Source organism: Accipiter gentilis, chromosome 34 (genome assembly GCF_929443795.1).
Source record: "Accipiter gentilis chromosome 34, bAccGen1.1, whole genome shotgun sequence".
Classification (NCBI taxonomy): Eukaryota; Metazoa; Chordata; class Aves; order Accipitriformes; family Accipitridae; genus Astur; species Astur gentilis.
This window is the reverse complement of record NC_064913.1, coordinates 4,909,820-4,936,490: the sequence shown is the minus strand read 5'-3', so window position 1 is coordinate 4,936,490 and position 26,671 is coordinate 4,909,820. Positions and strand designations below refer to the sequence as shown.

The following is a 26,671-nucleotide window of genomic DNA, read 5'->3' as shown; positions in this document are numbered from 1 at the left end:
CTTGGATATAGAATAGTAAAATCTCTGTTGATTAAATGGACTTTAGCAAGTTTCAAGATAAAACAAAGAAAATTTATTATTAAAACTTTAGAACACTTACAAAACAGGAAATATGCTATACGTAAGTAACGGTACACATTAAAACAAGGAATAAAAAAAAAAAGAAAATTAAGCATAAGGTTTAGAGGGAGTTAGGAACAAAATAATAAAAAATCTAAAGATTCGCATTTTGAATGAGCAAAAATAAATGCATTAACTTATAAATACCAAGTTGTGCTAACTTCACAAACATCAAGACTTCCAAAGAACCATCTTTGTATAACATCTTCTGACTTTATACATTTTATTCAGAACATTCTGTCACTCTAGGAAACAGGACTGAGTACCTGATATGATGCTAGGTTTCTCTCAGCATCTAAATTAAGCAATTGTGATTTCAAATATTGTCTTAGTATGAATTTTAACAGTTGTTTAACTGACACATGCTTTTCTCCTTGAATTCCAGGAACAGAGTACGTCACAGTTTTGGGAAATTCGGTATTTAAAAATAAGGCTCCAAACCTTACCAGATACCATCTTTAGCTTAATATTTTCCCAATATGGGTTTTAACCACCTAGAATTTCACTTTTTTTGGGCATGTTAGCTTTCTCTAAGGAGCATAAAATAATGGCAACAAAATTATTGTCAAAGAAAGTTGTCTTTAAAGTTATGTAAATATGACTTTTTTGCTTAATTCATTAGCAAATATCTTCAGGAGACAATATGTATTTCAAATCCAGTTAGGTGGACATATGCATGTTTGTAAAGTGTTTTTTGATAAAATAAACAGCTACAAAAGCAAGAAACATCAGTGATGCTCTCAAAACTACAAGACTGATACAAGCCTCATCGCATACAATTCTGAACTCCCAAGGGGGGTGCCATCTTGAATAATCTATAAATAAGCATATAAATATAAGATTTATGGGGAGTACATACATTTAAAGTAACTAAGAAATATAAGTAGAAGTGTAAAATTGTAATACATACAGATAATTTTATCACGTTCTGGATTTCCTGGAAAAAGGGAAAAAAAGAAAGAGAAACAGCCAGCCATGATTTCTCTTTCCTTAAATCTTTACTAGCTAGCTAAAACAAACTCATCAGATTTACAGTCAATAGAATTTGAAAAACTCTGAGAATCCCATTGATAAACCTCACAAATAAAATACAAGCTAAAATGTTTTGATAAAAACTAAACCCAATACTTCATAATATTAATGTCTCCATAAAGCTATTACTGTTTATAACAATGACATCGATGTGGGAGAGGGATGTATTATACAGCCCCTTTATTTTCAGTTTGAACCCTCTCTCCTTTGTCTTCTTCAAAATAATAAATAGTGCTTAAATATTCAGAATATACACATGAGCTAGTAAATACTATGAAACACAATTTTACAAATGAGAATAGGAGACAGACTGTTTCCTAAGTGAGGCCTAACCCTGGGATCAAGTATAACCGGGTATTCCTTGTATCTGTTTTTTCAGAGGTGTATGCTACCTAAAAATTAAGACCTACAGGATTGCTGAATGTTTTTAAAGCTATACTAACATATATATTGAGCAAATACAATAACTAACTGTTAAAAAAACCCCACAAGTCTTATTCCCAGTTTACTAAATGAAACTTAAAAACATATGTTCTAACTTTAGCCACAGGAAACTTCTAGCTTGTAACTTCCCAGTAGGTGGAAGTTGTCAGGTCTAGAACTTTCTGAAGAGAGACGACCTACTGTCTCTTAATGTTTCATTCCATCAAACATGATGCATACGTAGCAATTCATGACTCTAATTCATTTTCTTGACAAGAATAGAGTTAAAAGAATTACCCCATTTTAAGAATGAATCCTATTTGCCATGGGGAAAATATCTGATAGCTAGAGAATTAAATCAGTATGCAGTCCCTTTTCCCCCAGACATAACCAGGTGAGAAAGACAATGTGCTTCTGTGAGTAATTTCTTTTATAACTCTAGCACGAATTACAGACCCAGAATGACTTTCCCACAGTTACCGTGACTGCTTACAGAGTGTATAAGCATCAGCTATACTGATGCTCCAATGTAATTTTGCTGTGGCTGCACAAAACAGTCACAACAGACTCAGTAACTGCAATTTAAATATTTTAGTCTAAATACAAGTGATTAGTAGCTTTGCAGTTTCTGAAGGCCTATGAGAATACTCAAGAGCTGCTGCTAAATGCTGCTTTCAAAAGTACATAGATGCTGATTTCTTTGCTATGATTAATGAAGTCAGTGGAGTGCAATAGAAACAATAATACTTCTAACTACATCATGAATTATACCTGTCTATAATCAAATGAAGACTTCATAATGGTCAGAGGCCCACAATCAGTAAAACATGAACTATCTGTTTCCTGAATAAAAATGGCCATAAAAATAGTTCTAAATTAGTTGTGAATTGGACCTGTGTGAGCACCATCAAGGAGTGATGCTTGCAGCATTCTTTATCAAGTAGATGGTTGTATTATTTCATTTTACATATTGCATTTTACATTTGCTTTTACTTACTACACAGTTTATTTTCACAGGTGTCCCCTTTTGCACAATTACTGCATGATTTTCCTTCTATATATGGTCTTCTTAGACCATTACCACTACAAAGGAAAAAGAAAAGTTTCATACATAATTTTAAGTGATTTGTTAAATATCTTAAATCATTTGTTGAAGTAAATACACTGAAAATATAATAAATTGCTGATAATTCATTAAAAACATCAGAATAATTTTCCTTCCTTTAATTTTTATTTTCTGTCCCTGTGAAAGAAAAGAATCTTTAAAAGCTATTATTTTTCATATGGGAAAATACTCAGGCTTTTTATTCAAATTTTACACTGGTATATGAACTACTAAAACAGAATGTTCTGGATGGAGCTTCGTTTCAACTGAGGTAAAATGCGGATTTGAGAGTGGAAAATTTTAAAGCTGACACACTCTCAAATAGCTTGAAACCAACTATTTAGCAAAAAAAAAGAAATCTTATGAGCTTCATTCCACAAAACACAAATGTCCAAGAGTAAGTATGCAGTCTTAGTGAAGACACTGGGACCCTTACATGCTTAAGTATTTCATCCAAGTGGAGCCAAAGTTTTTAAATATAAAGATCAGCCCACAGTACTTACCACTGCACATTCTCAGAAAGGCTCCTTATACATATAACTGCTGAAAATGATAATGCAGATAAGCATCATCCTGGCTGTCTATACTCTACTACTAGGTAATGGGAAACACAGTACCCAGTCTATGCTGCATCCATTCAAAAGGATGAAGCAATGCTAGATTTCATAGCCTAATCCTGGGAACCCAGGGGCAGATTTAGTCCCCTCAAAGGACTGTGGGCTATTATAGTTAGGTTGGTTTGTCACTCTACTCACCTCCATAGCGGGCACTCCTCAAAGCAGATAATTTGCACCAAGACCTGTGATAACGTTTTTAGGACTCTAAGTCTCTATTTACACCCTATATCATCTATGTTTATGAAAAAGAGCTACCCACCAGACATACAGATGTAAGGGTTGGTATAATACTGTTGTAAAAGTTGGAGGGAGAAGAACACCCCGAAAGACTACCTGCAACTTACTTGGTACTATTCTTCTTTGAAATGTATTTTATATACATTGTGCACAGGTACACTGTTGGCCTGAGTTTTATCCCAGCAGCATCTACAGTGGCATAACGCAACCACATGCCCCGACATGCAGTCCAGGCAGTGATGAAATAGAATGGGGATCTTCTGATCCCAAGAATTGAACATAGGTTTTGAACTGGTCAGAGAACAGTGGGAAAGTAAGTTGTTAATATATGTATGTATACATAAATACCTCAAAAATAAAGTTACAGGTTAAGTAACATATCTTTTGGGTGACTGTCTACATATACATTCACAGCATGCGTGATTCCAAAGAGCAGACCACAGAGTTATCTTAAAAAGGGTCTCAGAATCCAGAATAAGAAAGACTGAAGAACAAAACATTGCTTCTAGAAGTTCTGGCAAGAGCATAATGTCCCATAAGGGTGTGAAAGCAGACCCACTTGGTGACCGCACGTTTCAATTGCAGGAATGCAATACAAAGAAGCTACAGATGTTGCCTGAGCTGCAATTCAGCAAGTCTTTTCTTGGTATCAAAGGCTTCCACTTTTAAGTGGTAATTACACTACTACTTCACACAGTTCATAATCCACTGTGAAATCCTCTTTGAGAAGACTGATAGAACTCTCAGCCACAGATTGAGAGAGATGAAAGGCTTTGCCTTTTTCTCTGAGAGGCCTTATCTTGTTACTACAAATAAGTAAATCTATCTATCTATTCATCTATTTAAAGATCGGTTAACACCGAGGTTGTAGAGTGCTCTCTCATTGAGAAGCTGTAAGGAATGGGAAAAAAAGGCACAAATTAACTTCTGGAGGGAGAAAACCCCTCACTCTCACAAGGAGCTTCAGGTGGCTTCTGAAGACTATGCTACTTAAATGGAATAAAATACATGAGAGACTATCATATGGGCTTTAAATTTCACTCGTCTTGCTGGTTTAGGCAATAGAAACTAAAAGGCTGTCTCCATGAAAAGTGACATTATTATGTTTTATGCTTTACTCTTAAAGAGTAATAATTTAATTTAATTAATCATTACTACTTTTTCATTTGCTTCTGACAGCTAGCAAGTATTGCGCTGACATTTTCCATGGTTTTATAGGTGACCACCTTTTCCCCCATGTGTATCACTTCATATTTACTTACAGTGATTTCCATTTACCACTTTATTGACTATCCACTGAGGTGCTCTAACATTGTAACTCCCACAACTTCTTCAGGACAAACTGAGTCCTAAAAATGGCAGATACAGCCACCTGTCGGGGATTGGATGCCACTTATCTTTCTAAAGAGGTGGTGGAGACCTGGAAGGTCATATTCATGGAAAGGTACAGTAACAAAAAGGTAATGAGATGTTATTTGTATTCCCAGCAGCACAGAAGTATCACAGATTATGATTTTTTCTTACAACAGAAGAACTGAGAAGCATCAAGTGAAGTTGGGAAAAGGAGGTAGTTTTTCCACATCTGTTGAAAGCCAGGACACATGTCTTGTTCTGAGGATGCCATGATCTGCTGAACAGGAAAATGGGGATATCCTGTCCCTGCCAATATCCATGACCTCGATGAATCCTCTTTTGATGTGAAAAGGTGAAATGACAGTATTTGGATGCACAGCACTTAAAACTCATGAAGTACAGGTACTACCTGTAAGACAGACTGATAGGAATATCAAAGAAGGTACCTTGCTGTGTAAAGGCATCTTATTCTTTTTAAGAGTGCTGGGATAACCTCAACCACTACAAACCCTAATCTGAAACCGCAAATACAGCTGTTCAAATTCTGTAAGATCTGAATGTGTCATCATAAACTCACAACAGAAAGCAGTTATAAGGTCGTTTGCTCTAAAATAAGTGGAAACTTACAGCTCCAAAACCAGAACAGGTTTTGCCTTCTGCTAATGTAGACTTGTGATAAAGTTTCCTAAAGAGCAGTAAAACAGAAGCATAAATAAGAGCAACTGTCTGAATTGAACTGAATAAATCTTCTCAATGACATCTACGGTCCATCTGTCTCTGATGGTATTTGGTATTTCTAACCACCTTGTAATATAGTCATCCTGGTAATTTTGATATACAATTTCCAAATGTGTGAGAAAACAGAGCATGAAGATGAAGATTCACCTACCAAGAAGGTAGGTAGGTAGAAAAGATGAGAAGAACAGCATGACAAACAGAGCCTGGTAGCAAGCATGTGGCAGCTAACTTTAAGTATGAGAATGATGACAGGACAGGGCACATTCCAAACTATGGTAAGCTTCTCTTTAAACAGGGGGAAGGATAGTCTGGGCATCTCAGACATGGATGGTCCCAGCAGCAGACCTTCAGAAACGATCTATAAAAGGGCTACACTGTAAAACTGGTACACTGAATAAAGTAATTCTGACAAGGTGGTCCTTAAATTGGTGCATCCTCAATTCTGAAAAGAAACTGCTATCCTAGCAGGGTAACTGAGCACTAAGGGTCCAAACCTCAAGGAGTCATGAAGGTCAAGTTGGAAAAGGCTGTTCTAATATCTGGAGTGTCGTGATGATTGGTGGCAAGGTTAAGTTTTACCTATTTTTCCAGACAGTTTAGGAAGGGAAAAGGCTGTTAGATGATGCTCTGTCTGCTCTAACTCCACTTTTTTCTGTGGTGACGTAGAGATCAGCATTCTTGGTATCAAGCAGTGGACAGAAGAACAACGGCATGTTAGACCTCATCTCAGACATCTATTCAGCTTAGCTATCCATTCTCCAGGATGTGCAGAACAGCACAGCAAACCAACATGGTATGTTGTTACAAATGAGAAAATTCTCAAGTGACAAGGCTTTACAGACCACTGTGGATGTCAGTCATTATGCTGCACTGGCAACTGGAAACATTTTAGTTCAGATTTTAAAAAGAAAACAACAAAGTTCCATACCCCAGCAAGTTTCAAAATAACATTTCAAGTTCAAGTTCAGTTTTGTGGTACTGGAAGATAGATGGGCAGGGCTCAATGAATTTTTTAGTTCAGGCTAATTTAACTCCCCAATAGTGGCCCAGGTTTGCTAGAAGAAATAACAGTTGTCATGCAAGCTCACAAGCTATGTTATGTTTTTAAAATGACAAACAGACTGCATATGCATGTGCTTGATTATGGACTGTGCATTACTATGAGACAAAATATATTATTTTAAAACTATCTGCCTGTTTTCAACCTCCTCCTGCTTTAGGAACAGCACTGGCTGGGACCTATGTTTTTTTAGAATATGAAATTAAATGTAAAATCACATGTTGCAGTTAGCTTTTTCTTGCATTGATCATTTACTGTTTTCTAATGCTTAAATAGTATTTGGTATAATCACAGCCATTAAAGATGCAAGAAATGATAATGTAATTTTATTTTACTCAGTTACACAGAAAGGAAAAGCAACTGGTCTAACAACTGTGCTATTATTTCCATCATTTCTAAGGAAAAAAAAAAAGTGTAAAAAGCTAAAGTGCAATTGAAAAAATCTATAAAACTGCAAGAGGTAATTCCAGCTCTGACAGCAGTTGCCTGCAGCAACTTTCTCATTGATTCTGTTTCATATGAAAAAAAAATATCAATGAAGTGGAGCATGAGCTAATTCTGGGATTTGTTTGTTAAGATTGGCACAGAATGAGATTTATCAGTAAAGTTGACAGATTAAAAAGCTAAGCAAGTACATGTTCTAATGCTCATGGCTGTCTTGGTAACTGAATTAGACAACCATTGTTTTCTCCGATTGCATTTACAAGGCTACCAATAAATAAAGAACCCAATTTACTTTCAGCTAAATGTCATTACAATTGCTTTCATTTTTTTATTACATTTAAACCAGCAACCTACCCTGGTGAATAGTTGCAAACAAAATTTACTGCATTTCGTATTCCTGCAACTTCCCTACATAGAGTAACAGCACAGCCTATTTTATATGAATTGTCCCAAACAACCTAAAAAAAAAAAAAAAAAAAAGCGCTTTTAAAAGAAATTAAAAACTACACTCAACAGTAACCTAGTCTAATATCTAGAAAGTTTCTGTTATTTTCAGAGAGCCTACATATTATTTTCATTTGCAGCATCTGACCCTTTTACGCATTTAAAAAAATTGCTGGTAAGCAAGCTTTTTAAGATGAACTTCTAAATATTCACCCCTCAAGATGAAGTGACCTACACTGCAAGTTTCCACATTCTACAGGACAAGTTCAGTAAGAGTCACTGACTTCATGATCCAGGGATAGATTCCATGGAACAAAAGGGAAATTAGTGGCAACTACCCAACAGCTCCTCAATTTGAACATTCATAACTTAGGTCTGCAAGAAGAGCTTCTCCTGTTGTGCTAGAAGTGGTCTGGCTGATAACTACTGTAAACTTAAGTCTGAAAGCTTTACCACTGCGCATTGTCAGACTAATGAGTGTTATCTGCCATACTTCAGAGAAGATGGTTTACTAACACTTACAGCTTGGGCATCTGCTTTTTCTTGGGAGCTTCTTCCTATACCTTCTGCATATGACTAACCAAACGGTATTGAATTCAGGTAAAAATGTTTAACTATATACCTAGAACATCCGGATGATCATACATTCCACTTCTGGAAAATTTAAAGACATAGTGGATTACTCTCGGTATCTCCCCAGTACAAAAAGTACAGGTCTCAGACCACCAGACTGATTTGAACATCCCTCAAAGTTCCACCTCTTCAACTGTAACTGCAAGAAGTGGTTATGTTCAACAGACATAATCTTTCTTCGAAAAGGACCTTAATGTTTAATGTGGTGTTACCTGAATCCTGGATTAAGGACTAAGCATTTCAGGGGCCTTTATGTAACAGCTTCACATAGCTTTTTGAGATTTCCACCATTTTGAGATTTCTGTGTCATGGTTCTCTTAGCAGGTGTACACAGCTTATCCATTTATGATTTGTAAATTTTACCCATTTTCAATTTTGTGTCTGAGCCTTCAAGTCCATCATGGCTCCTGCATAATGCATGGCCTTTGATTATCAATTTGGATGACATGTGTACTTTTACATGTTCATTGGTGTTTAACCCTGTCCTGGTTTCAGCTGGGATTGAGTTAATTGTATTCCTAGTAGCTGGTACAGTGCTACGTTTTTGAGTTCAGTATGAGAAGAACGTTGATAACACTGATGTATTCTGTTGTTGCTAAGTAGTGTTTAGTCTAAAGTCAAGGATTTTTCAGCTTCTCATGCCCAGCTAGCGAGAAAGCTGGAGGGCCACAAGGAGTTGGGAGGGGACACAGCCAGGACAGCTGACCCAAACTGGCCAACGGGTTATTCCATACCATGTGATGGCATGCCCAGTATACAAACTGGGGGGAGTGGGGGCAGGGGCATCACTGCTCGGGGGGATGAGCGGGTGGTGAGCAATTGCACTGTGCATCATTTGTATATTCCAATCCTATTATCATTACTGCTGTCACTTTATTAGTGTTATCATTATCATTATTAGTTTCTTCTTTTCTGTTCTATTAAACCGTTCTTATCTCAACCCACGAGTTTTACTTCTCTTCCCAATTTTCTCCCCCATCCCACTGGGTGGGGAGTGAGTGAGCGGCTGCGTGGTGCTTAGTTTCTGGCTGGGGTTAAATCATGACAAACCCTTTTTAACTCTACTTGCTTTTTTCCAGTGATTAGTTTCCTTTGTAATTCTGCCTGAAATACTGCCTGAAATGCATGAACATTTTGATACTACTTAACTATGTGTAACAAGAAAGGAGCAAGCAACATTAATCAGGGGAAAGAAAGCTTAGAAGTGAACATCACCCCAAGAAAAAAAGTGCAAAAAGCTCCAGAATTCTATGTAGACAAGGTTTAACACCAAATCTTAAAATGCTAGGAACTACCTTGCTATGTAACTTTTTTTTTTTTTAATTTACTGTGCCAGAGAAAAAATGAAAAATATTTCCCAAAGATATTGTCTAGTTCTGATCTTCTAAAGATTTACTGCCCAATGAACATCAAAACTTCAATCCTCCAGCCTTGCTTTTGAGTTTGTTACAGGCAGAACCAGGGGCACAAAACAAGAATTAACACTTGAGGGGAAATAAGTGAGAAAACACATAAAAGAGGTGCAAAAAGACCCAAACAAAAATGCTCTGTAAATTATTCTGGTAACTTTCATTAAAGTATTAATGAAATATTTCATTAAAGTATTTTCATTTCACAATCCAAAGTCTACTCAAAAAGAACCTCGCAGCTACTGTTGTGTCCGGTAACAGTTTCATGCTAAGTATACTGCACACTGTAATTTGCACAGAGAGCAATCTAAGCATCTCTGAACACTGAGATAAGAATTTAAAGAGTCACTTTTACTAGATAAGATCTACCTGATGTTAAAATTATCATCTGTTTCAGATCAGTGAAATATTATGCATTTGCTCATAGATGAAACTAATTCTACTGCAAAGCTTGTTTTTTAAAGATGGGAATGAATAAATCCATTTAAAATATTAAGTGTTCTAAGAAAATCTTTACTTTCTCAGCAGAATTAAGTTTGTCAGAATTACCACTGAGAAATCAGAAATATATCATAAATTGCCTCTTTTGCTGTTGATGCTCCTTTTTTCCCCTTCCTTTTTTACAAGATTTGTAAAGAATACAACTTACTTTGGCTGGATTTTGTCCTTCTGTTAACATTTCTATGAAGGAGTACCCACAGACGTTCTGCAATTACTGTGATTACTTCGAACAACATCTCCAAACTTACAGAATTCAGAACTGTGTGGCTTCACAGCTAGAGAACTTGAAATGATAAAGCTCATGTAGTACTGATAGAATGAAATGAGGAGCGAGGCTTTCAGTGAGGCCAATATTGTGGACATGAAGAATGGATTATTATACAAGACAAAGAGGTGAACCAGTGCAGGGGTAACCAGCAGTACAGCCATTGCTTGAGATTACAAAAGACAGTAAACTGCCAGTCACTACAAACCATATATATAACCCTGTATTATTTACAGCCCCTACTGATTCATCTGGTAGGCACTATACAGGATATTTAACCAAAGATAACTCTTACCTGAATGTAATGACCGCAAACCCTAGTACATTTCTGCACTGCAAAAGTATAGAATCTGACTTCATTATACCACGATTTAATGGCATCAGCAACATAGAATGCTTGATGACTTCCAACCCAAATATTCTCTCCAATAGATGTGAAATTAGGATGGCACTGATGTTTCTGACTTAAGTAAACATTATGTTCAAAAATGCATTTATTTGCCCATGCCCTTGCAGTCCTTGCCAAGGCTGCATCCCAAGTCTGCAAAACATGAAAGGTGAAATAGTTGTGCAATGTTAATTTACAACCGGATCAGACAAAACCAGTCAGGCAATAAAGTACAGACAGATATCATATGCTGGAGTTTCATAAAGAAATCCTTTCCCTTATTTAGGCAAGTACCCGTGTTTTAGTTTCATTGACCTTTCCTGTTGCAGCACAGAAATATGAACTAATTTCATTAGATGAGTTTGTTTCCCCCCTTCACTGTTGAAAATTAACTTTATAAGAGCACTTGCTAGCAACTGAAAAGACGTTTGAAATATTTCTTGTCTGAAGATAAAAGTGTTACTGTCACATTAATTAAACTTTTTTTTGGTAATTTTTTTGTTGAACAGGTCACTAAGGATTTCTATTTGGTACATAAAAATTAATTCAAAGTAAAAATGCACAGCTACTATAGATTCAGATGTATAAATATTTTAAGCATTTTTAAGAGAGCCCCAAGAAACAAATATTTACTCCTCCTACAATCATTTTACAAAGGCAGCATCATGAGGTAAACATGTCAATGTTTGGCCAGTAACTCATTCTGCTACCTCTTACTTCTTTGCAGTCTGCCACCATTAACAAAACTTCTGATTCCTAAACATGAACGATCTTTGGTATTTGTCTACCAGTCATGACTGTTTTTCAGCATGTTTCCTCTACCATTAAAGTACCTAGTTTTATGTCTTATGTAAAAGATCCTGTGTTTTATTGCCTAGGTTTATTGGTGTTTGTACATTCCAGTTCACTCTCAGTCTCTATGGCTGCCAATACGGTTTTCTCCCTAAGGCCTTTATTTTTTTCTAACCATATTTCTACATGCATACCTTTTTTCATAATTTTTCCTGATTTCCCTATTCCTGAGTACTAAAACTGGGTCTGGTGTCTTTCAGAAGCTTCTTCGCTTCCAAGGTCATACCCCCATACCTGCCATTCTGGCTGCAAACCCACCCAAGCAAACGGCATTCTTTGCCATCAGTATCCCAGCACAGCACGAGCGTGTTCCCAAGCCTTCCTCAGGGTACTCATCCTTTAGCTGCTCATTGCTCACAACATTTTCCTCTTGCGATATGAAGTGGACTAAACATCAAACATCCACTTTTCCTGCATCTTCTTCAGCTTTGCTTAACCCTTTCCAGCAAAAATTTTCGCATGCAATTTGTTTTGGTTATGACAAGCAAAGATTCTTCCTTGCCACCAGAAATCCCCTTCAGCCCCACGACCGCAGTTCATATCCTTGCTTTTGATGGAGAGCCTAACTCTTCTGGATCAGCCTGCTGCCGGACCACTGCTTCTTCCTAAGCAGAAATTCCTTGGGGTGAAACGTGAACATCATCGGCTGGCCTGTGTCACTGCATCATGCCTGCTGTTCCGAGACTCACCTGTCTACAACTGACTCGACTCATTACCGTATTTCCTATCAAATAAACGTGATGATATCTGAACACCAGCCAGTGACACCAGCCTGGTCGCATCACCTGGGGACTACCAAGAGACCCCCAGCCCACTCTCCCACTCCCCCCGGTGGGGCTCTGGAGCCACCCACGCCCCCCCCCCCCCCCCCCCCCCCCCCCCGGGCCTGTCCCTACCATGTACCGCATGTTGCTGGCGGCCGGCTGGACTTTGGCGCGGAGCTCGTTGTGGACGCGCACGCAGGCCTCAATGAAGTCCTGATCCACCATGCTCAGTAAGGCGGGCGACAGCCCAGCTGCAGCCCTCAGCACCTCCCACAAGGCCAGCACCACCACCCACGGCCTCATGGCCCCAGCTGCCGGGGTCTTGCGTGAGGGGTCCCTGCCCCCGCGGCTTCTTCCAGAACCTTCTCCTGCCAGGAACTTCCCGCCCAACCCTTGGAGCGGCGTGACGCTGAGGAGCCCGCTGGGGGGCGCTGCGGCGGCGGGAGGGGAGCGGCAGCCGCGCTGGTGCCTCTCCTTCGCGCTGGGCGGCGGCTCGTTGGTAGGTGAGGTGGCGGAGGAGGGAGGAGGAGGAGGAGGAGGAGGCGGCGGCCATGGTGCTGTCGGCGGTGCAGCAGGTGGTGGTGTCGGTGGTGCTGGTGCTTTGTGTCTTCGTCGTCATGCCCAGGATGTTCGGAGGAGGAGGAGGAGGAGGCGGCGGGAGGGCCGGCCGGTCTCCGCGGGGCGGCAAGGCCGGCCCCGGCCATTACGATCCCCGTCAGCACCGCAGAGGTAGGAGCCGTGGCGGTGGCCGAGGCCGCGGCGGGGTTGTGCGTTCCCTGCGGCAGCTGCTAGGAGCCGGCCCCTCTCTCGGCGGGCTCCAAGGCCCCCCCCCGGCATCGGAGAGGGCTGGGGCTCGTCCGGGAGGCGCTGGGCGGTGTACGCGGGCTGTGAGGGACAAAGGCCGGGTCGGACGGCTCCGGGCCGGCGCCTGTGCTCTCACCGCCTCGCCTTAACCTTCCACACCCCCCTTCCCGCCTTCATGTTCTGCTTCTCTAGTTCGTTACCGTGTCGATTTTTGTCTGCGTTGTCTTAAGAACATCACTGTTAAATGCAGATGACGCTCTGTTACTGGAAGTGTATGTTATCAGGGCAGTTTGAGGAGTAGCGCGTGCAGTGACAGGCTTAGTTACTCCAACAGATGAGTAGCTGTGAGGTGTCAGAGGAAAGAATTCACCGCGCGTGTTAGAATTGCAATAAGGGAGCCAAGTGTTACTGTTGGCAAACGTTAGCACAGAATCGTATGAGATTTGTCAGGTAGTGTATTGGAAAGAGTCCAAGATGCCTCTTTAGAAAAGATATCACTGAATGGGCTAGGGAGCTTACCCCTTGTGAAAGCTTGAGTGGTATAAATGTATGTTAAGCTGTGTCACTGTATGTCAGCTGAGGATTTAGCTCAAGGTCCAAAGGTCCGCTTCTGTTCTGGAAAGTTACAAAGAGCCTGCTTTCTTGAGGTAGCTCTGTGATTCATTGGTGATGCCTTCCGAGGCATTGTAAACCAAAACGTAGATAGTTGCTGTAATCCTCCAAAATATGTGTCTGTGGTTTTCCCTGGGAGGCAGAAAAAGTGAGGCTTGAGCTGCTACCATGTTCTTCCCAGCTGATGTCAAACTTACTGTGCTTCATAAGCTCTAGTCTGGCCTGTTTTGCTTGATTACTTTTAATTTATATGGTAGCTGTCATTTCCTGTAGATCAAATTCTTTTAAAACCAAACCTTGAAAAAAAGCAACATTTCACATGCCTCTGCTTCTAGTGATGTGTTGGCCCAGCACTGAATAAAATAAATTTCAGGCAGATCTGCTGTTCTCACCTGTCTGGGTTCTTCTTTTCTCCTGTTTGGCCAGTACTCACTCTGCTGTTTCTTCTGTGAGATAAATTTGGTTCAGGACAATGGACTCCATTAGGATTCAGTGTCCCTCCTCTGTGCCTGGAAGATGGTGTTTCCCTTGACCACATTCGTATTCCTATGACCTGTGGAAATTTTTTCGTCTGTGATATTAGGTATTTTAGTAAATCTCCTCATTTACATTAAAAACAAATAGAACTGAAAGAAGGAAGACTACATGTAAGATCAAATGTGATTTCCAGATTAGTTCAGTTTTAGTAAGTCTAAACCTGCTTTTGTTGAAAGGAGAATGTCTGCCTGAACTAGCATTAAATGATTAAGGTAGCTTGAGTTCTGCTTCTGTCAGCCAGGGTGTTTAATTTTTTGTGTAACTGTCCAGTTCTGCTTTGAGTTCCAGTGAGCAAACATACAGCTTAAAGGTCTACTCCAAATGGGCCTGTTGCAAACTGAGCAATGGGATGTGGAAGAACTTGCAGTGATGCCTGGCACGACTTGACTGCCGAGCTGAGAGTAAATGTCGCTACAGTCAGGGTCATTCCTGGAAGTCTGAAAAACTTTTCTGGCTAACTCATTTTAGACAATTCTAAACCACTGTTCAAGATCTCTTATCACAAAGTACCAGCTTAGTTTAGCAGAATTAGATTCCTTTTTCTCTTGTATTTGGAAGAAGCTGTAGCCAAACAGTTGTTTCACTGGGAGTTATAACTTATGTTAATTTTTTTCGCTACCTGATTGTGGCTGTCTCTTGCACACTTGAGTTATGTTACTGTAAATTCTTGAAATGCCACTGTTTCAGTATTAATTGACAAAGAGTGATTTGCATAATGGTCTTACTTTTGGGAGTTTTTATATAATGTGAACCTTGTTTTACCCATACTCAGTTCAGGGATATTAAATTATGAGGAACTAAATGTTCAAGGGGATTTTAAGGTATAAGTCTAAGCAATCAGTTGAGACATCAGTGTTAAACTTCACAGCTCCCCCATCACCTGCTGTCTGTCTCTGCAAGCGTCTGCATTCTTTAGCTAATAGCACTGTTTCTCATGTGCGTGTCCCATGACCCCAGGTTTAACTACCAAATAACCTAATTCGTAAGTCAAGCAGTGACACTGGCTGTTTTATCTGCTGCCTGTTTTGGCAGGCAAATTACACGGAAAAATACTTCCGACTTCCGAGGTTGCATCTCTTTGCTATTGTGCATTCTTTACCTGCTAAATATTTGATTTGCAGAGGTACAGCACTTCTAAGCCTGTGGGAATATCCATGTAACACTGAATTTACTGTCAAAATAATGAAAGCAGCAACACAGCATGTGTATTTCAACAAAACTTTTTTTTTTCTGGGACTAGACAATTCAGTTTGTACTTAACTCCTTTCTTTGTTACAGAGGAGAAATACTAATTTGTAACATTGTTCTCAGCGTTGTTAATAGTTTCTCTGAATATGCTTTTATTTCAAGATGTAAGTTGTTTCTTGTTTCGTCTACCTTTCTGTGGTTTGCTGTGGGTTTGCCAATGTTGTTGTAAAGGAAGAAACTTAAAACTTGCGTCTTAAAGAAAGATAGAAACTTAGTTTGAGGGTCTTTGCTACATAGATTTAACTTTGCATTCTATTCATGAAACAGTGATTTTTAATTTTTTTTTTGGTAACTTTATTTGGATGCAGGACTGACCACACCATCTTAGAAGAGTGATAAACAAAGATGATCACACAAGAAGGAAACAATTTAATTCCAGTTGTGAAACTAATTGGACTCTTAATTTCCTTTCTAACTTTGTCTTCTTTCTCTCAATTTAATTTTTTTAAGGTAGTCCTCAGACAGTTCATCAAGTTCACCTGAATCCAGGAAATTCTGACAGTAATACTTATCAGAGTATTCAGCAGATGAGAAATGCAATGGAAAAAGAGATAAAGAGTGAGAGAACAAGAGGAAATGGTAGAGAATTAGCATTCACCCTCATGCCGTTGTATGCTCTTGGAGTGGGAGTGTTTGCAGCATACAAATTTCTTAAGGTAAGCCATAAGAAAAGCATTAAAGTATTGAAATTAGAAGGAAATGTAACTGGTCTGGGTGTCGTCGTGTCTCCCCCCCCCCCCCAATTCTGAGTCCATGTATGTGGTTGTCCAAAAGCCATTTATTGCTCGGTTTGATTTTGAATGTGAGCTCCAAAGTTAAAATTATAGTATATCTGATTCTTCCTTAGGAAGGTTTCTGACTGATCTTTTTTTAGACACTTAAAGAAGTGAGAATCTTACACTTCACCTCCCCTCCCCGCACCCCCTCCTCCCCCCAATAAGAATCTGAGAACTTAAACAGTGCTGTTACCTGAGGTTGTAACTTAAGCCTCATGAGTGTTTCACTTCCTTTTCATTCTTCAGAATGAGATTGAGTATGGGAAGGAGATAGACGACTCCTGCAGAGTAATAGTCTTAGATTAGCAATTAGATAGAATAGTGAGTAGTCTAGACCTTTTATTTAGGACTTCTCATTTGGTCATGCAGCTGCAACATAGGCTGTTACCTGTGACATGTGATAGCTTTTCTACCATTAGTAAATTAAAAAAGTAGAGCACATGATCTATTGGGATTTTTTTTTTTAAATATCAGTCTTGATATTTATTGTTTTATAATAAGAGATGTTACAGCACTTGCAGTGCTGAGAGTGCACCTGGAACATTGCTGCTTGCCTTCAGGGAAAAAACCAACTTAAACCTGAACAGGACTGGAGACAGCATCTTCATTTCCGTAGACAGTTTCATATCATCTCATATGTGAGAAAAATACAACAGCTTAGCAAGATGAACATAGAGGCAGACCAGTTTGGTTTTAAAAATTAAATAGTTTGTAAATAAGATCGAAACATCATAAAAACAATACTTTGGGTGTTAAAACTCTTTACAGTTGTGGGACTGACATGTAAATATTTCTATAATAGCATCTTTATTACTTTAAGAAAGAAGTTTTACCTCCTAGTTAATGATAGGAGACTGGGTCCAGTAACCTAGAAGGTTTCTTCTGTTAATTTTTGAAAACTGGAGTTGAAATAGCAACTGCTTTCTTTTACAACTTTTGTCAGTCATGTTGTCACTGCTTACAATCTGAAGTGTTAGTTTAAGATAGGAAGAAGGCATGGCAGAATAAAAGTTTCATTAATGGAGCACATTTCTGTGGTTGCTTTTTAATTTCAGTAAATTTCTAAATGCATTTTTATTTTTAATATACAAATAGTGATGAAGTCTTCTAACATGATTATATTTATTAAAGATGAAGTCACATGAAGAAAGTCTCTCCAAAAAGGAAAAAAGTACTGAAGACAAGGCAAAGGAAACGGGTAAGATAGCCATTCAGAATGCATATGTTCACCAAAAATGCATATTTCCTGCTGGAACAAGCTACATATTTTTGTTTATGCAGTCTAGCTAAACAAGAACCATCTTCTAAGTTCCTTACATGCAGTTAGGAACCTACAAAAAACCACTTTGTTGTTCTGTGTACTTGAAACACTTGGTAGAGGTTTGTTTGAAATCTCCAAATGGTAATATTCTTTAAAACAGCTACAGTAATACAGGATGGTTGTCTGCCTTTTAATGTCTGATGTTTTTCTTACTTAAGACCTGCTCAATTTTCTTCAGTATAATAGGGTGTTTAAATAGGATATAATACTCTTTAGAATTAATAGGGTATTTAAAAAGGATATAATGATCTGCTTTAGAGTTAAACTGTATTGATAGTGGAACAGTATGGATAAACAATTACAGAGGCTGTTGAATTTCTGGGTCAAATTGGAGACCTGACAAAAACATTAACTGTTTGTAGAAGAGGCAGAATAAATGATACTCTTTTCCTTCACGATACGGAGCACTCTTGGCTGTCTGATTCAGTCTATTCTGCATGTGCCAAGAAGCAGGCTTTCCTTTGGAGAAACAGTCAGGCACATCAAAGTTGAGCTGTTTTCATATGTTTTTTGCCCCTTGTACAGACACATTTTTAGTTAATTAAACAACTAGCAGCCTCCTGGTGTCTCTGTACACCAGATCTGTAGTCAGGTTCAGCAGTGAGTTTCTACACTGCCTATTTGCCATCCTTGCATGTTGCGTTCTTCTTTCTTCACAGTTTAATAGTATTTTAGGAGGAGTTACTCCTCTCAACTCTAGTGTATTAAGTGTTGAATGTATTTGTGAGGTGTGAGTGGGCAAATTTATGACTATAGTAAGTATAAATACACTACTTTTACCTTAGGAAGTCTTGGAACCTGTGTAGTTCTTGAAGCTGGGAAGGTGAGAGCCATATTCTCGCTCGGTTTCTGCCAAGGTGTTCTCTTCTTCTGCACTATTGGAGACAAGTTATTGAATGAGGACTTCTGGTCACACATAAGGCTTCTATTCTTGCTTTCACCACTCCCTTTTCATATTCTAGAATTTTATAGAGAAAAAACCTTCCTGTTTTTGAATCTGCCCAACCAAAAATATAAATTAGTATCATTTTCGTATTGTAAATACATTTATTACAATGTTCTCTCCCACTTGCCCCCACCCCCCTGGCCCTGCCTCCCACTTTTTTTTTTGCTTTTGTTTTTTGTTAGAGCATCAGCTTTTAGAACTGGAGCAGCATCTAGCACAGACAGAGAAAATGTTAAATTCTTTATTGACTCAGTTGGATCCACTGTCAAACTGGTGAGTGTTCTAAAACATCTCAGTATTGTTTTCTGTGAATTGAAATTCTCCAAAATGTTGACAGAGAGTTCTCAAAATGTTCCTTATATATAGGTAAGTAACAGTGTTTAGGAACCTTCTTTAATTACTTATTGATTCTGTAGCCTTTTGCAGGTAATAGTTTTCTTCTGCAGTTCGTGATCTTTTCCACAGACATCTCCTGTCTCTTGTTCACCAAACATATATGCAATAGCATGACTGTAAGTCTGAGCTTCTGTCACTTAACAAGTTAAACTTGAATATTGACCAAGGAGACTAATACTGAAAAAACACTTAAGCTCAGTAGCATTTGAAAGCCCATGTGGAAATTAGATTTCTGGTATCAGAAAGAGTTTCCACCTTTTGATATAATTAGAAGACAAAACTAGTTATCAAGGTATGGCTGCTTATTTTTGTGTTTTGAAATGTTAAGTGTTAACACTGTTAAGTGATTGTGTGTGTTTCAGGGAAATATAACTTCTCTGTTGTAGTGTAACAAGGGAATAAGCAATATAACCTCCTTGTGGTTTTAGAGATCATCTTTTCTTAAGAAGCTAGGGCCTTACCCATCTATTGGAAATAAAAATATCCATGCAGTCCATTTTGTGTAGACTGACATCCTTCATGAAGCCGAGTTTAAAACATGCAGAACTTACTGATTGTTCCTTTAGTGTGCTTATGAACTTAATACGTGCTGAAACTGTTAAGCAGCAAATTGACTGACCAATTTGCCTAACAAATTTCTAGTAGTGATGGGGAGGAGAGAGTGTAAACAAAATCTGAAATAAATGAGAAAAGCCTCTATAAACTGTGAAGTTCTGTATTAGGCATTGTTGTACTAAAAATAAAATCACTTTGGATAATTGTTTCTTTCAGTACTTATTACTCAACCTTGGCCATTAGGGCTCCAGTGTTAGAATTCAGTGGCTAGATTATTCAGTAGGTGTATGTGATGGGGTCCCCACTTCTCAAGAGACAGTTCTCAAGGAAAAGCTTGAGCTAAACGAATTGCTAACTTAACTGAGGTGTTTATCCATGGAAAGAAATACTGCAATCTTGAGCATTATTATCAAGCACTCACTTCCAAGGTAATCTTTCAGCTGGTGACATCTGTCTTTTTTTCTAGTGTTAATGCTTTAGCTTGTGAGCAGAAAGATGAAATAATGACACAGCTCCAATCAATTAGACGACTGATGAAAGAAAGTGGATTGGATAAATCAGAAAACAAGATGAAAGGTACTTTGATATCCAGCAGGATAGATAACTAAGTAGTTTATATTTTAAAAGAATAAACAGATCTTACTATAATAATGTGCAGCTCCTGCATCTGAGGTAATGTGTGTGGAATTAATTTTATTCTGTAGGAGTACCATTATTCCTGTTTGAGGTGTATCTAATTTCAAATTTTTGATACATCATGATTTTTTTAAGAATAGGTGCTAAAAGACATTGAGCTAGGATAGATCACACAGTCATGTTCTGCTTTGTTAAAATGGGCTTCTTGAATGTGAGTTCCTGAGCAGTCTGTTAGTATTGGACTAACTTTAGTCTGTGGATTCCCAGATGGGAACCTCTGAGGCGGTGGGTAATGCTTGCATAACGTACCAAACATCAAATTGTGTATTAGTTTCAACTGGAGATTTCCAAGAGGTGTGTAGTAGTCCAAGAGAAATCTTAAATGTTAAGAATGGTTCAGTAGAAGTGTGGGGAATTTTTGCATTAGTTGAGTCTTAATAAAAGAGAGAAAACAAATAAAAAATTCTGCTTCTAAACTGACCCTTGAAATTTTGAGCCTTTCTAGTAATTTAAACTTTTTTTTTTCATTAAAAGATGTCAGCCACATTTGTAATGAGAAACTTGAAGATCTTATTCAGTCATTTGCTGAACATTCTCAAGAGAAAGAAATGGATGACAGAGAAGATGACAGTCATGAAGATTTGCTTGAGGATGTTGATAATGATTACAAAATAGAAGAGCATGAATTATGTGATGAATGTGAAGTACATCAGTTTCAGCCAGATGTGGTAGAAGACCAAGAAATGATACACAAAGATGCCATTGAATCCAAAGGGATAGGATTGAGGAGACGTAATAGATACGAATGAAATCTGTATATGTAAAACTTTCAAAAGCTTATGAATTATTTTTTTTATACTGTTGTATGCACTTTAAACTGTTTAAAATGAAGTTATGTGCACTGCTATATGCTTTAAAAAGAGGGGTGAAATTCTGCCTGTGCTTGTATCTATGATGGTTCTGTAACTGAATTCAGTGGCAGCAGAATTTCACTCAGGATGTTTACATATTTTTTTTCTATTTATTTTTTTCCTATAAAAATATTTCTGTACTCTGTATATAATGCACTGTAATTATGTCTCATGCTTCACTAAAATAGAGTATCTTGTAATTAAGACTATAAAGAATAGATGTTTCATGAATGTTTTGTAACTAGTAAGCGTGGTGCCACTTGAACTGTGACTTACTTGAGTTCATTAAAGAGCATGCACTGATGAATTTAGCTCTTTGTGGAAAACTTTTTTCTAGGGGGGAATGAAAAGCAGTATGGGTTAAATCTTAGGGATACATTCATAGTCAAGTTTCTTTATTTGGAGAAATTTAGCCACAGACGCTATTTTAAAATAATTAGTCCGAGTTTTCTGTCTCCTCAGGAATGATGTATTGTTTTGTATGTCAGTTTAAACCTTAGTGCATTACACTGGATCATTTAACTGCTTCCCCACCTGTCCCTGGTTAAGCTCAGCAGCTGCCTAATAATTAATTGATACCTGTTAGTACTATATCCCTGTTTCATATTTATTTTAACACAATAGAATCTGGCCTTTTGATTCATTGTAATACAGTTTTTCTGACAACAGTATTAACAGATGTATTGCTATGTATCATTCAAGAACTGTGGGGTTTCTTTTTTTGACATGTTATACCAACTTGATAGTGGCTTTTTTAGGTCAGTGTTAAGAAAAGCATTTTCTTCCTTTGCCAGGATAACTTTTGTCTATATCTTTATTTTCTGTTAATTTTTTGTTCACTTAACACACATGCCTATGGAACTGCCACCCTTTAATGACAGGAATTACATTAGAGGTAAGTCTGACAGTACAATGCTGTTAAATTGTTTTGTAATTGCATAGCTTTTAAGTAGGCCAGTTATAATGCCTGAACTCTTGTGCCATCTTTATTCTTGCAGGAAAATAACGTGGATTTTTTTTTTTTAATGGAGGAAGCGTACTGTAGTTGAAGGGACCAAAACTGTTCCTGTGTCACTCACTGCAACGGAGCAAATTGTTCATTCTTGTGTCAAAACGTGGTACGTCTTTGTTTCTAAAAATGGATCACACGGGCTTGGAAGTAGCAGCATCCAGGAGTACATCCTTAGGGCCAGTGTATTAGTAGTTTCACAGTGGGACTTTTGCCTAACTTTGGAAAAGTGATTGCCCAAAAAGCCAGGGTTTCTCAAGAGGTGACAAATCTTCCCCCAAGACGGAGCGGATGAATCAAACCTGGTACTCGGCTGTAATTTGCTTTTTAAGAATGACTGGCCTAGGTCTGGTCGTTTGGGACGACTGGGACAGTTTAAAAAAAATCATGATTGCATAGAGGCTAATCTAATTAAAGTGGACTGAACCTAGTGTCAAAGCTTCGCTGGGCGGGGAGCAGGCAGGACGAAGGGGCAGCAGGCGCCCTGCCCTCCCCTTGCTGTCGGCGGCGGGCCGGTCCCTCTGTCCGTAGGTGCTTTGAGCTGTAATTCTGACCCAGGGCCGCAGCCGTTCACCCTTCTGCTGCTCTGGCGAAGTCTCCGATTCCAGCAGCCCGGCGCGGGGGGGCTGAGTTGAGGTCCCGCATCCCTGCGAGGTGCCCAGCTTTCCTCACCGGCGGCTGCGGGGAGTGCAGGTGAGCGCCGGGAGGGCCGTTCCGGCGGGCAGCCCTGCCCCGAGTAGATCATTTCCTCAGGACGAACGGAGAATTCCCCTCCCCGCCTCGGGGGAAGGCGCTATTTTGCTAAACCTCTCTCCGCGCCGCTGGACCCGGCGGGGCGCAGGTAGGGCGGGAGGGGGACGGGGCTGCTGCAGCCGCGATGGCGGGGCGGGCCCTTTCTGGTCAGCCCGGCGGTGAGGGCGCTCCGGGGACAGCCCAGCGGGGCCCCGGCCGCTCCTGGGCTGCTGCCGGGGAAACGCGGCGTCTCTGTGGAGCTGCGTCTGAGCCCGCGATGTTTATTTCTCCCCTTAAAGCGTCGCAAAGTTACTGCGGCGCCTTGACGGTTAAAGGCAACAACGCTTTCCTCCTCTCGCACCTTCGACTGGTTTCGGCCGGAGGCTTGAGGTCCCGTGAAAATGGCGGCTCTTCCTTTTAAGCCCCCATGAGGTAAAGGGGGTACGGCTGGCAGGCGGGCCGGTTGGCGGGCAGCTGTGTGGCCGTCTCCCGGCTGGCCCTGCTGCTGAGCGTCTGCCCGGTGAAGGAGAGGACGCTGGGGAGGTCAGAGCTGCTCAGTAGGTAGAAACGCGGTCAGCCGTCGCGGATGGCGGGTTGAAAATGGAGCGTCTGGTTTCTGGGAGTGAAACGATGGGCTTTCGGTTCGATACTGGCTGTGCGGAAGGAGAAACCAGCAGAGCACGCTGATAAAAATCTTCAAAACTGGCTGTGCGGAAGGAGAAACCAGCAGAGCAGGAGATAGCACGCTGATAAAATGTCCCTCCCGAGGCCAGGAGGGCCCTGGCGCCTTCCCGAAAATACCTGGTCCCAGGGCAGGGTGCTGTTGAGAGCCAGGCAGCAGCCGTACGTGAAGAGTGAAAAAGGTTGGATGTCGTCAAGGGGTAACGAAGCAGTAACGCTGGCGTGAGAAGGTATAGAGAAGCGTAAGGGAAAGAAGGAGTTAAACTCGAGGCAAAGACATAAGTTTGAACAGGAATCGGGTGAAGCATTAGTAAGGAAAGACTGAAATTAAAAGGCAGTGAAAAAGGGAAGCCAGCGATGTTTCATAGCTCGCCAAAGAGAATACCCAAATTATTGGTGATAGACACGGTCTTTCTAATGCAATAACGTTTTTTTACAGAAGTACTTATATAAAAAATACATGATTTTCTCAAATCTGTTTTCCACTTTATTCTGAAGGCTGTCGTTGAATTTGCATGGATTTGGAAGTTAAAGGAGTCGCTGCATCCCCTCGAAGGCAGGCTCAGCTGTCATCGAGGGGGAAGAAGAAATGTCAGGTATGTTAACAGAAGGCTTGTGGTTGTTTCCCTTCCGTACTTTGATATTTTAACAAATATTTTAATCATACTTCAGAAGGTTCTTAGTTTGACGTTATAATGCGTTCTGTAGAGAAGGGAACTTTTAAAGAAATTATTTTTGTCAGGAAGTGATAGTTCAGCGTAACAGCTTCTCACATGAAGGTGAGAATTTCCAATAAAAACAGCTGTCCTAAAATAACTGATATTCTGGGTACTTAACTAGGGTGTGGAGAACTTGGGAAGGAACTAGCGCTTGCAATTAAGAGCAACAGAGGCTTGAACCTGTGCTGTCTCAGGCCCGTGGTGAAACTGGTAGCAGGTGTGTCTGGTTTTTTTTTCCGAGACAGCAGTGAAGTAAAGCAACCCCCAAACCATAATTTCAAAAGGCACGATTTCAGATTGATGTGTAAGATGAATCTCAGTGCTCTGCATTCAGTACACAGGGGAATTTTGTTTTCCACCTATTCCTAATAGTCTGTGTTTTGAGATAAGGTAGGTGTGCAAACCTCACAAGATCACTGTAGCAGAAACTTTCAGGCTAACTTTTGAAAGCCTGATCAGTACCAATAAGATCTTGGATTCTGAGGGCCATTGTTTTTATTATAGCTAAGGTAAATATTAATACCATAAATAACAGTTGATTTTTCTCACAGATACTGTGTACTTTATGTCCATGAAATAAATTGCTAATCTTCCCTCAGGCCCCAAGCACCCATTTAACTTCCTTGTTTGTTGGATGACCCCATTAGGAATTCTTGGAGTTTGACCTCCAAGTAGCTGTTTCCCTTTTTTTGTTTGATTTGGAATGAAAAAGGACCTTTTGTAAATGATATCATGTCAATGTTATATTGTTACCTTTTAACCAGACTTTTGAGAATGAAATACCTGTGTACAACAAGAACATTTGGAGTGTTTACTGTAGGTTGTAAAAGTAAAGAAATGTCCATTTTTCTCTAATCTCTCGTCCCTATTTTTCTTCTCTTTCTCATGCCCCTCGGTTTCCAAATTTAGACTCCCTAGTCCATATGATTCTTGGTAGCTTGCAAAAATAAATCACAGATTAAAATTAGGTTGAAACTATGTGCTTCACCCTGTAAATGTGGACAGTGTTCAGATTATTTTTGTTTGCTTTCTTCCTGATTCAATGACTTCTGGAAAAGGAATTACATTAAGACTTTAACATCGGGAATGTGGCATGTTCTTTATCTTATCACAGTTGAGATGTTACAGAAAAATTATATACTTTTGATCTAATGCATTGCATTTTGTCTTAAGAATAAAGCTGCACTGTTAGATTTCTTGACAGTTTTTTACATACTTGACCACAAGGTGGTGGTGTTTATTATGTGTGACCTTACTGGACAGAAACTATTTTTTTAAACCTGAATACCCTTTTTGAATACTTTAGAGGGTGGTGTTGCTGAACTATGAACTTCTTTTTCAGGAGCAGGCTACAAGGGTGTGTGGCAAGAAAGGACTTAAAAGTTTTGTGACTGCTCTCAAATCTTGAAAGGTGTTAGGGTGCTGCTGGAAATAGGATGTCTGCTTGATTCAGACTGTGATGCTGAGATCTCTGAGCTGAAGAGTGTGAAAACAAAGATACTGGCCCTGGTTCAGAACATCCCCAAACCACGTTTTTTGTTTGTTTGTTTTTGTTTTTTTTTTTCTTTCAGATTGGGAGGCTAGTTGGGGGAATTGTTACTGCGTGCTTGCCCCAGTCAGTCTTCCCTAGGGATTTGCTGTTGGCTGTTTCCAGAAAGCCATAGTACAGTAGATGGAGCTTTGGGTCGAGTCTTTTCTTCTTGCCACGTTCTTGCTCAGTTGAGTTTGGAGATCTGTGTGGTACACAGCCATGTAAAATAAACAGCGTGAGCACAGGAGCTGCCTACTCATCATTGTGTGCTGCTATATGAAAGCAGAGATGATACAGTTACATCAAATATCAGGGCTTCTTTGGGGTCTGAGCTAGCTTCTTGTGAGCCAGCTGGCTGTCGGTATTGTGGTTTTGGTTTAAGGGCTGGCTGAGGGCTTGGTTCCCAACCAACAAGGATGATGTGCCCTAAAAGCTTTTAAGCAGTAATTGTACAATCCCTCAGGAACATGGATTATTTGTAATGCATTGTTAATAGTTGATGTGGATACTACCTGGATTCTGGATTCTTTGTGTCATGATTAATATTCAGTCTTTTAGACTCATGATCTGTAAGAATCAACTTTCAATGAAAAGGGTTTATTTTTTGTCCTTTTATTAGTAGCATCTCAGTCAAATATGTCAGACAGATACTTTAAGGCATTGATTTTAAATACTCCAGGGGAAGTTGAAAGAGAGAACTATGTATTTTAATCCTGACCCCTACAGGTGTGTAATAATGTGTCGTTCTTTTAGGGCTGGAGACCAGATACACGGGCTACTCACGGTCCTCGCCCACCAGAGTAAGTCTGTTTCTATTTCTGATCAGTTTGTTTAATTGTGCATTAATAACACAATGCATTTGCATTTGTATT

General features: G+C 39.5%; 3 protein-coding genes across 5 annotated transcripts in view; 2 read left to right on the top strand and 1 right to left on the bottom strand.

Moving 5' to 3' along the window:
- Positions 1-780: 780 nt before the first annotated feature.
- On the bottom strand, positions 781-12,688 carry LOC126034349 (GLIPR1-like protein 2). Its single transcript, XM_049791929.1, has 6 exons — positions 12,518-12,688; positions 10,677-10,922; positions 7,484-7,587; positions 2,573-2,658; positions 1,031-1,057; positions 781-935 (listed from the first exon to the last, which is right to left on the bottom strand). The coding sequence occupies exons 1-6, from the start codon at positions 12,686-12,688 to the stop codon at positions 781-783; spliced, it is 789 nt and encodes a 262-aa protein (XP_049647886.1).
- Positions 12,689-12,920: 232 nt separating this feature from the next.
- Positions 12,921-21,438, top strand: CCDC107 (coiled-coil domain containing 107). Its single transcript, XM_049792073.1, has 6 exons — positions 12,921-13,114; positions 16,037-16,242; positions 17,494-17,560; positions 18,812-18,902; positions 20,047-20,156; positions 20,751-21,438. Exons 1-6 carry the CDS (start codon positions 12,937-12,939, stop codon positions 21,023-21,025), a joined length of 927 nt encoding a protein of 308 aa, XP_049648030.1. The 5' UTR covers positions 12,921-12,936; the 3' UTR covers positions 21,026-21,438.
- A 1,767-nt stretch (positions 21,439-23,205) lies between these two features.
- CAPS2 (calcyphosine 2) overlaps positions 23,206-26,671 on the top strand; it is a 31,121-nt gene continuing 27,655 nt past the window's right edge. For all 3 annotated transcript variants that reach the window (XM_049792042.1, XM_049792041.1, XM_049792040.1), the window contains exons 1-3: positions 23,206-23,300; positions 24,048-24,145; positions 26,553-26,599. In XM_049792042.1, coding sequence (XP_049647999.1) covers positions 24,065-24,145; positions 26,553-26,599 — 128 coding nt within the window. In that variant the 5' untranslated portion in view covers positions 23,206-23,300; positions 24,048-24,064. The remainder of the gene's footprint in view (positions 23,301-24,047; positions 24,146-26,552; positions 26,600-26,671) is intronic.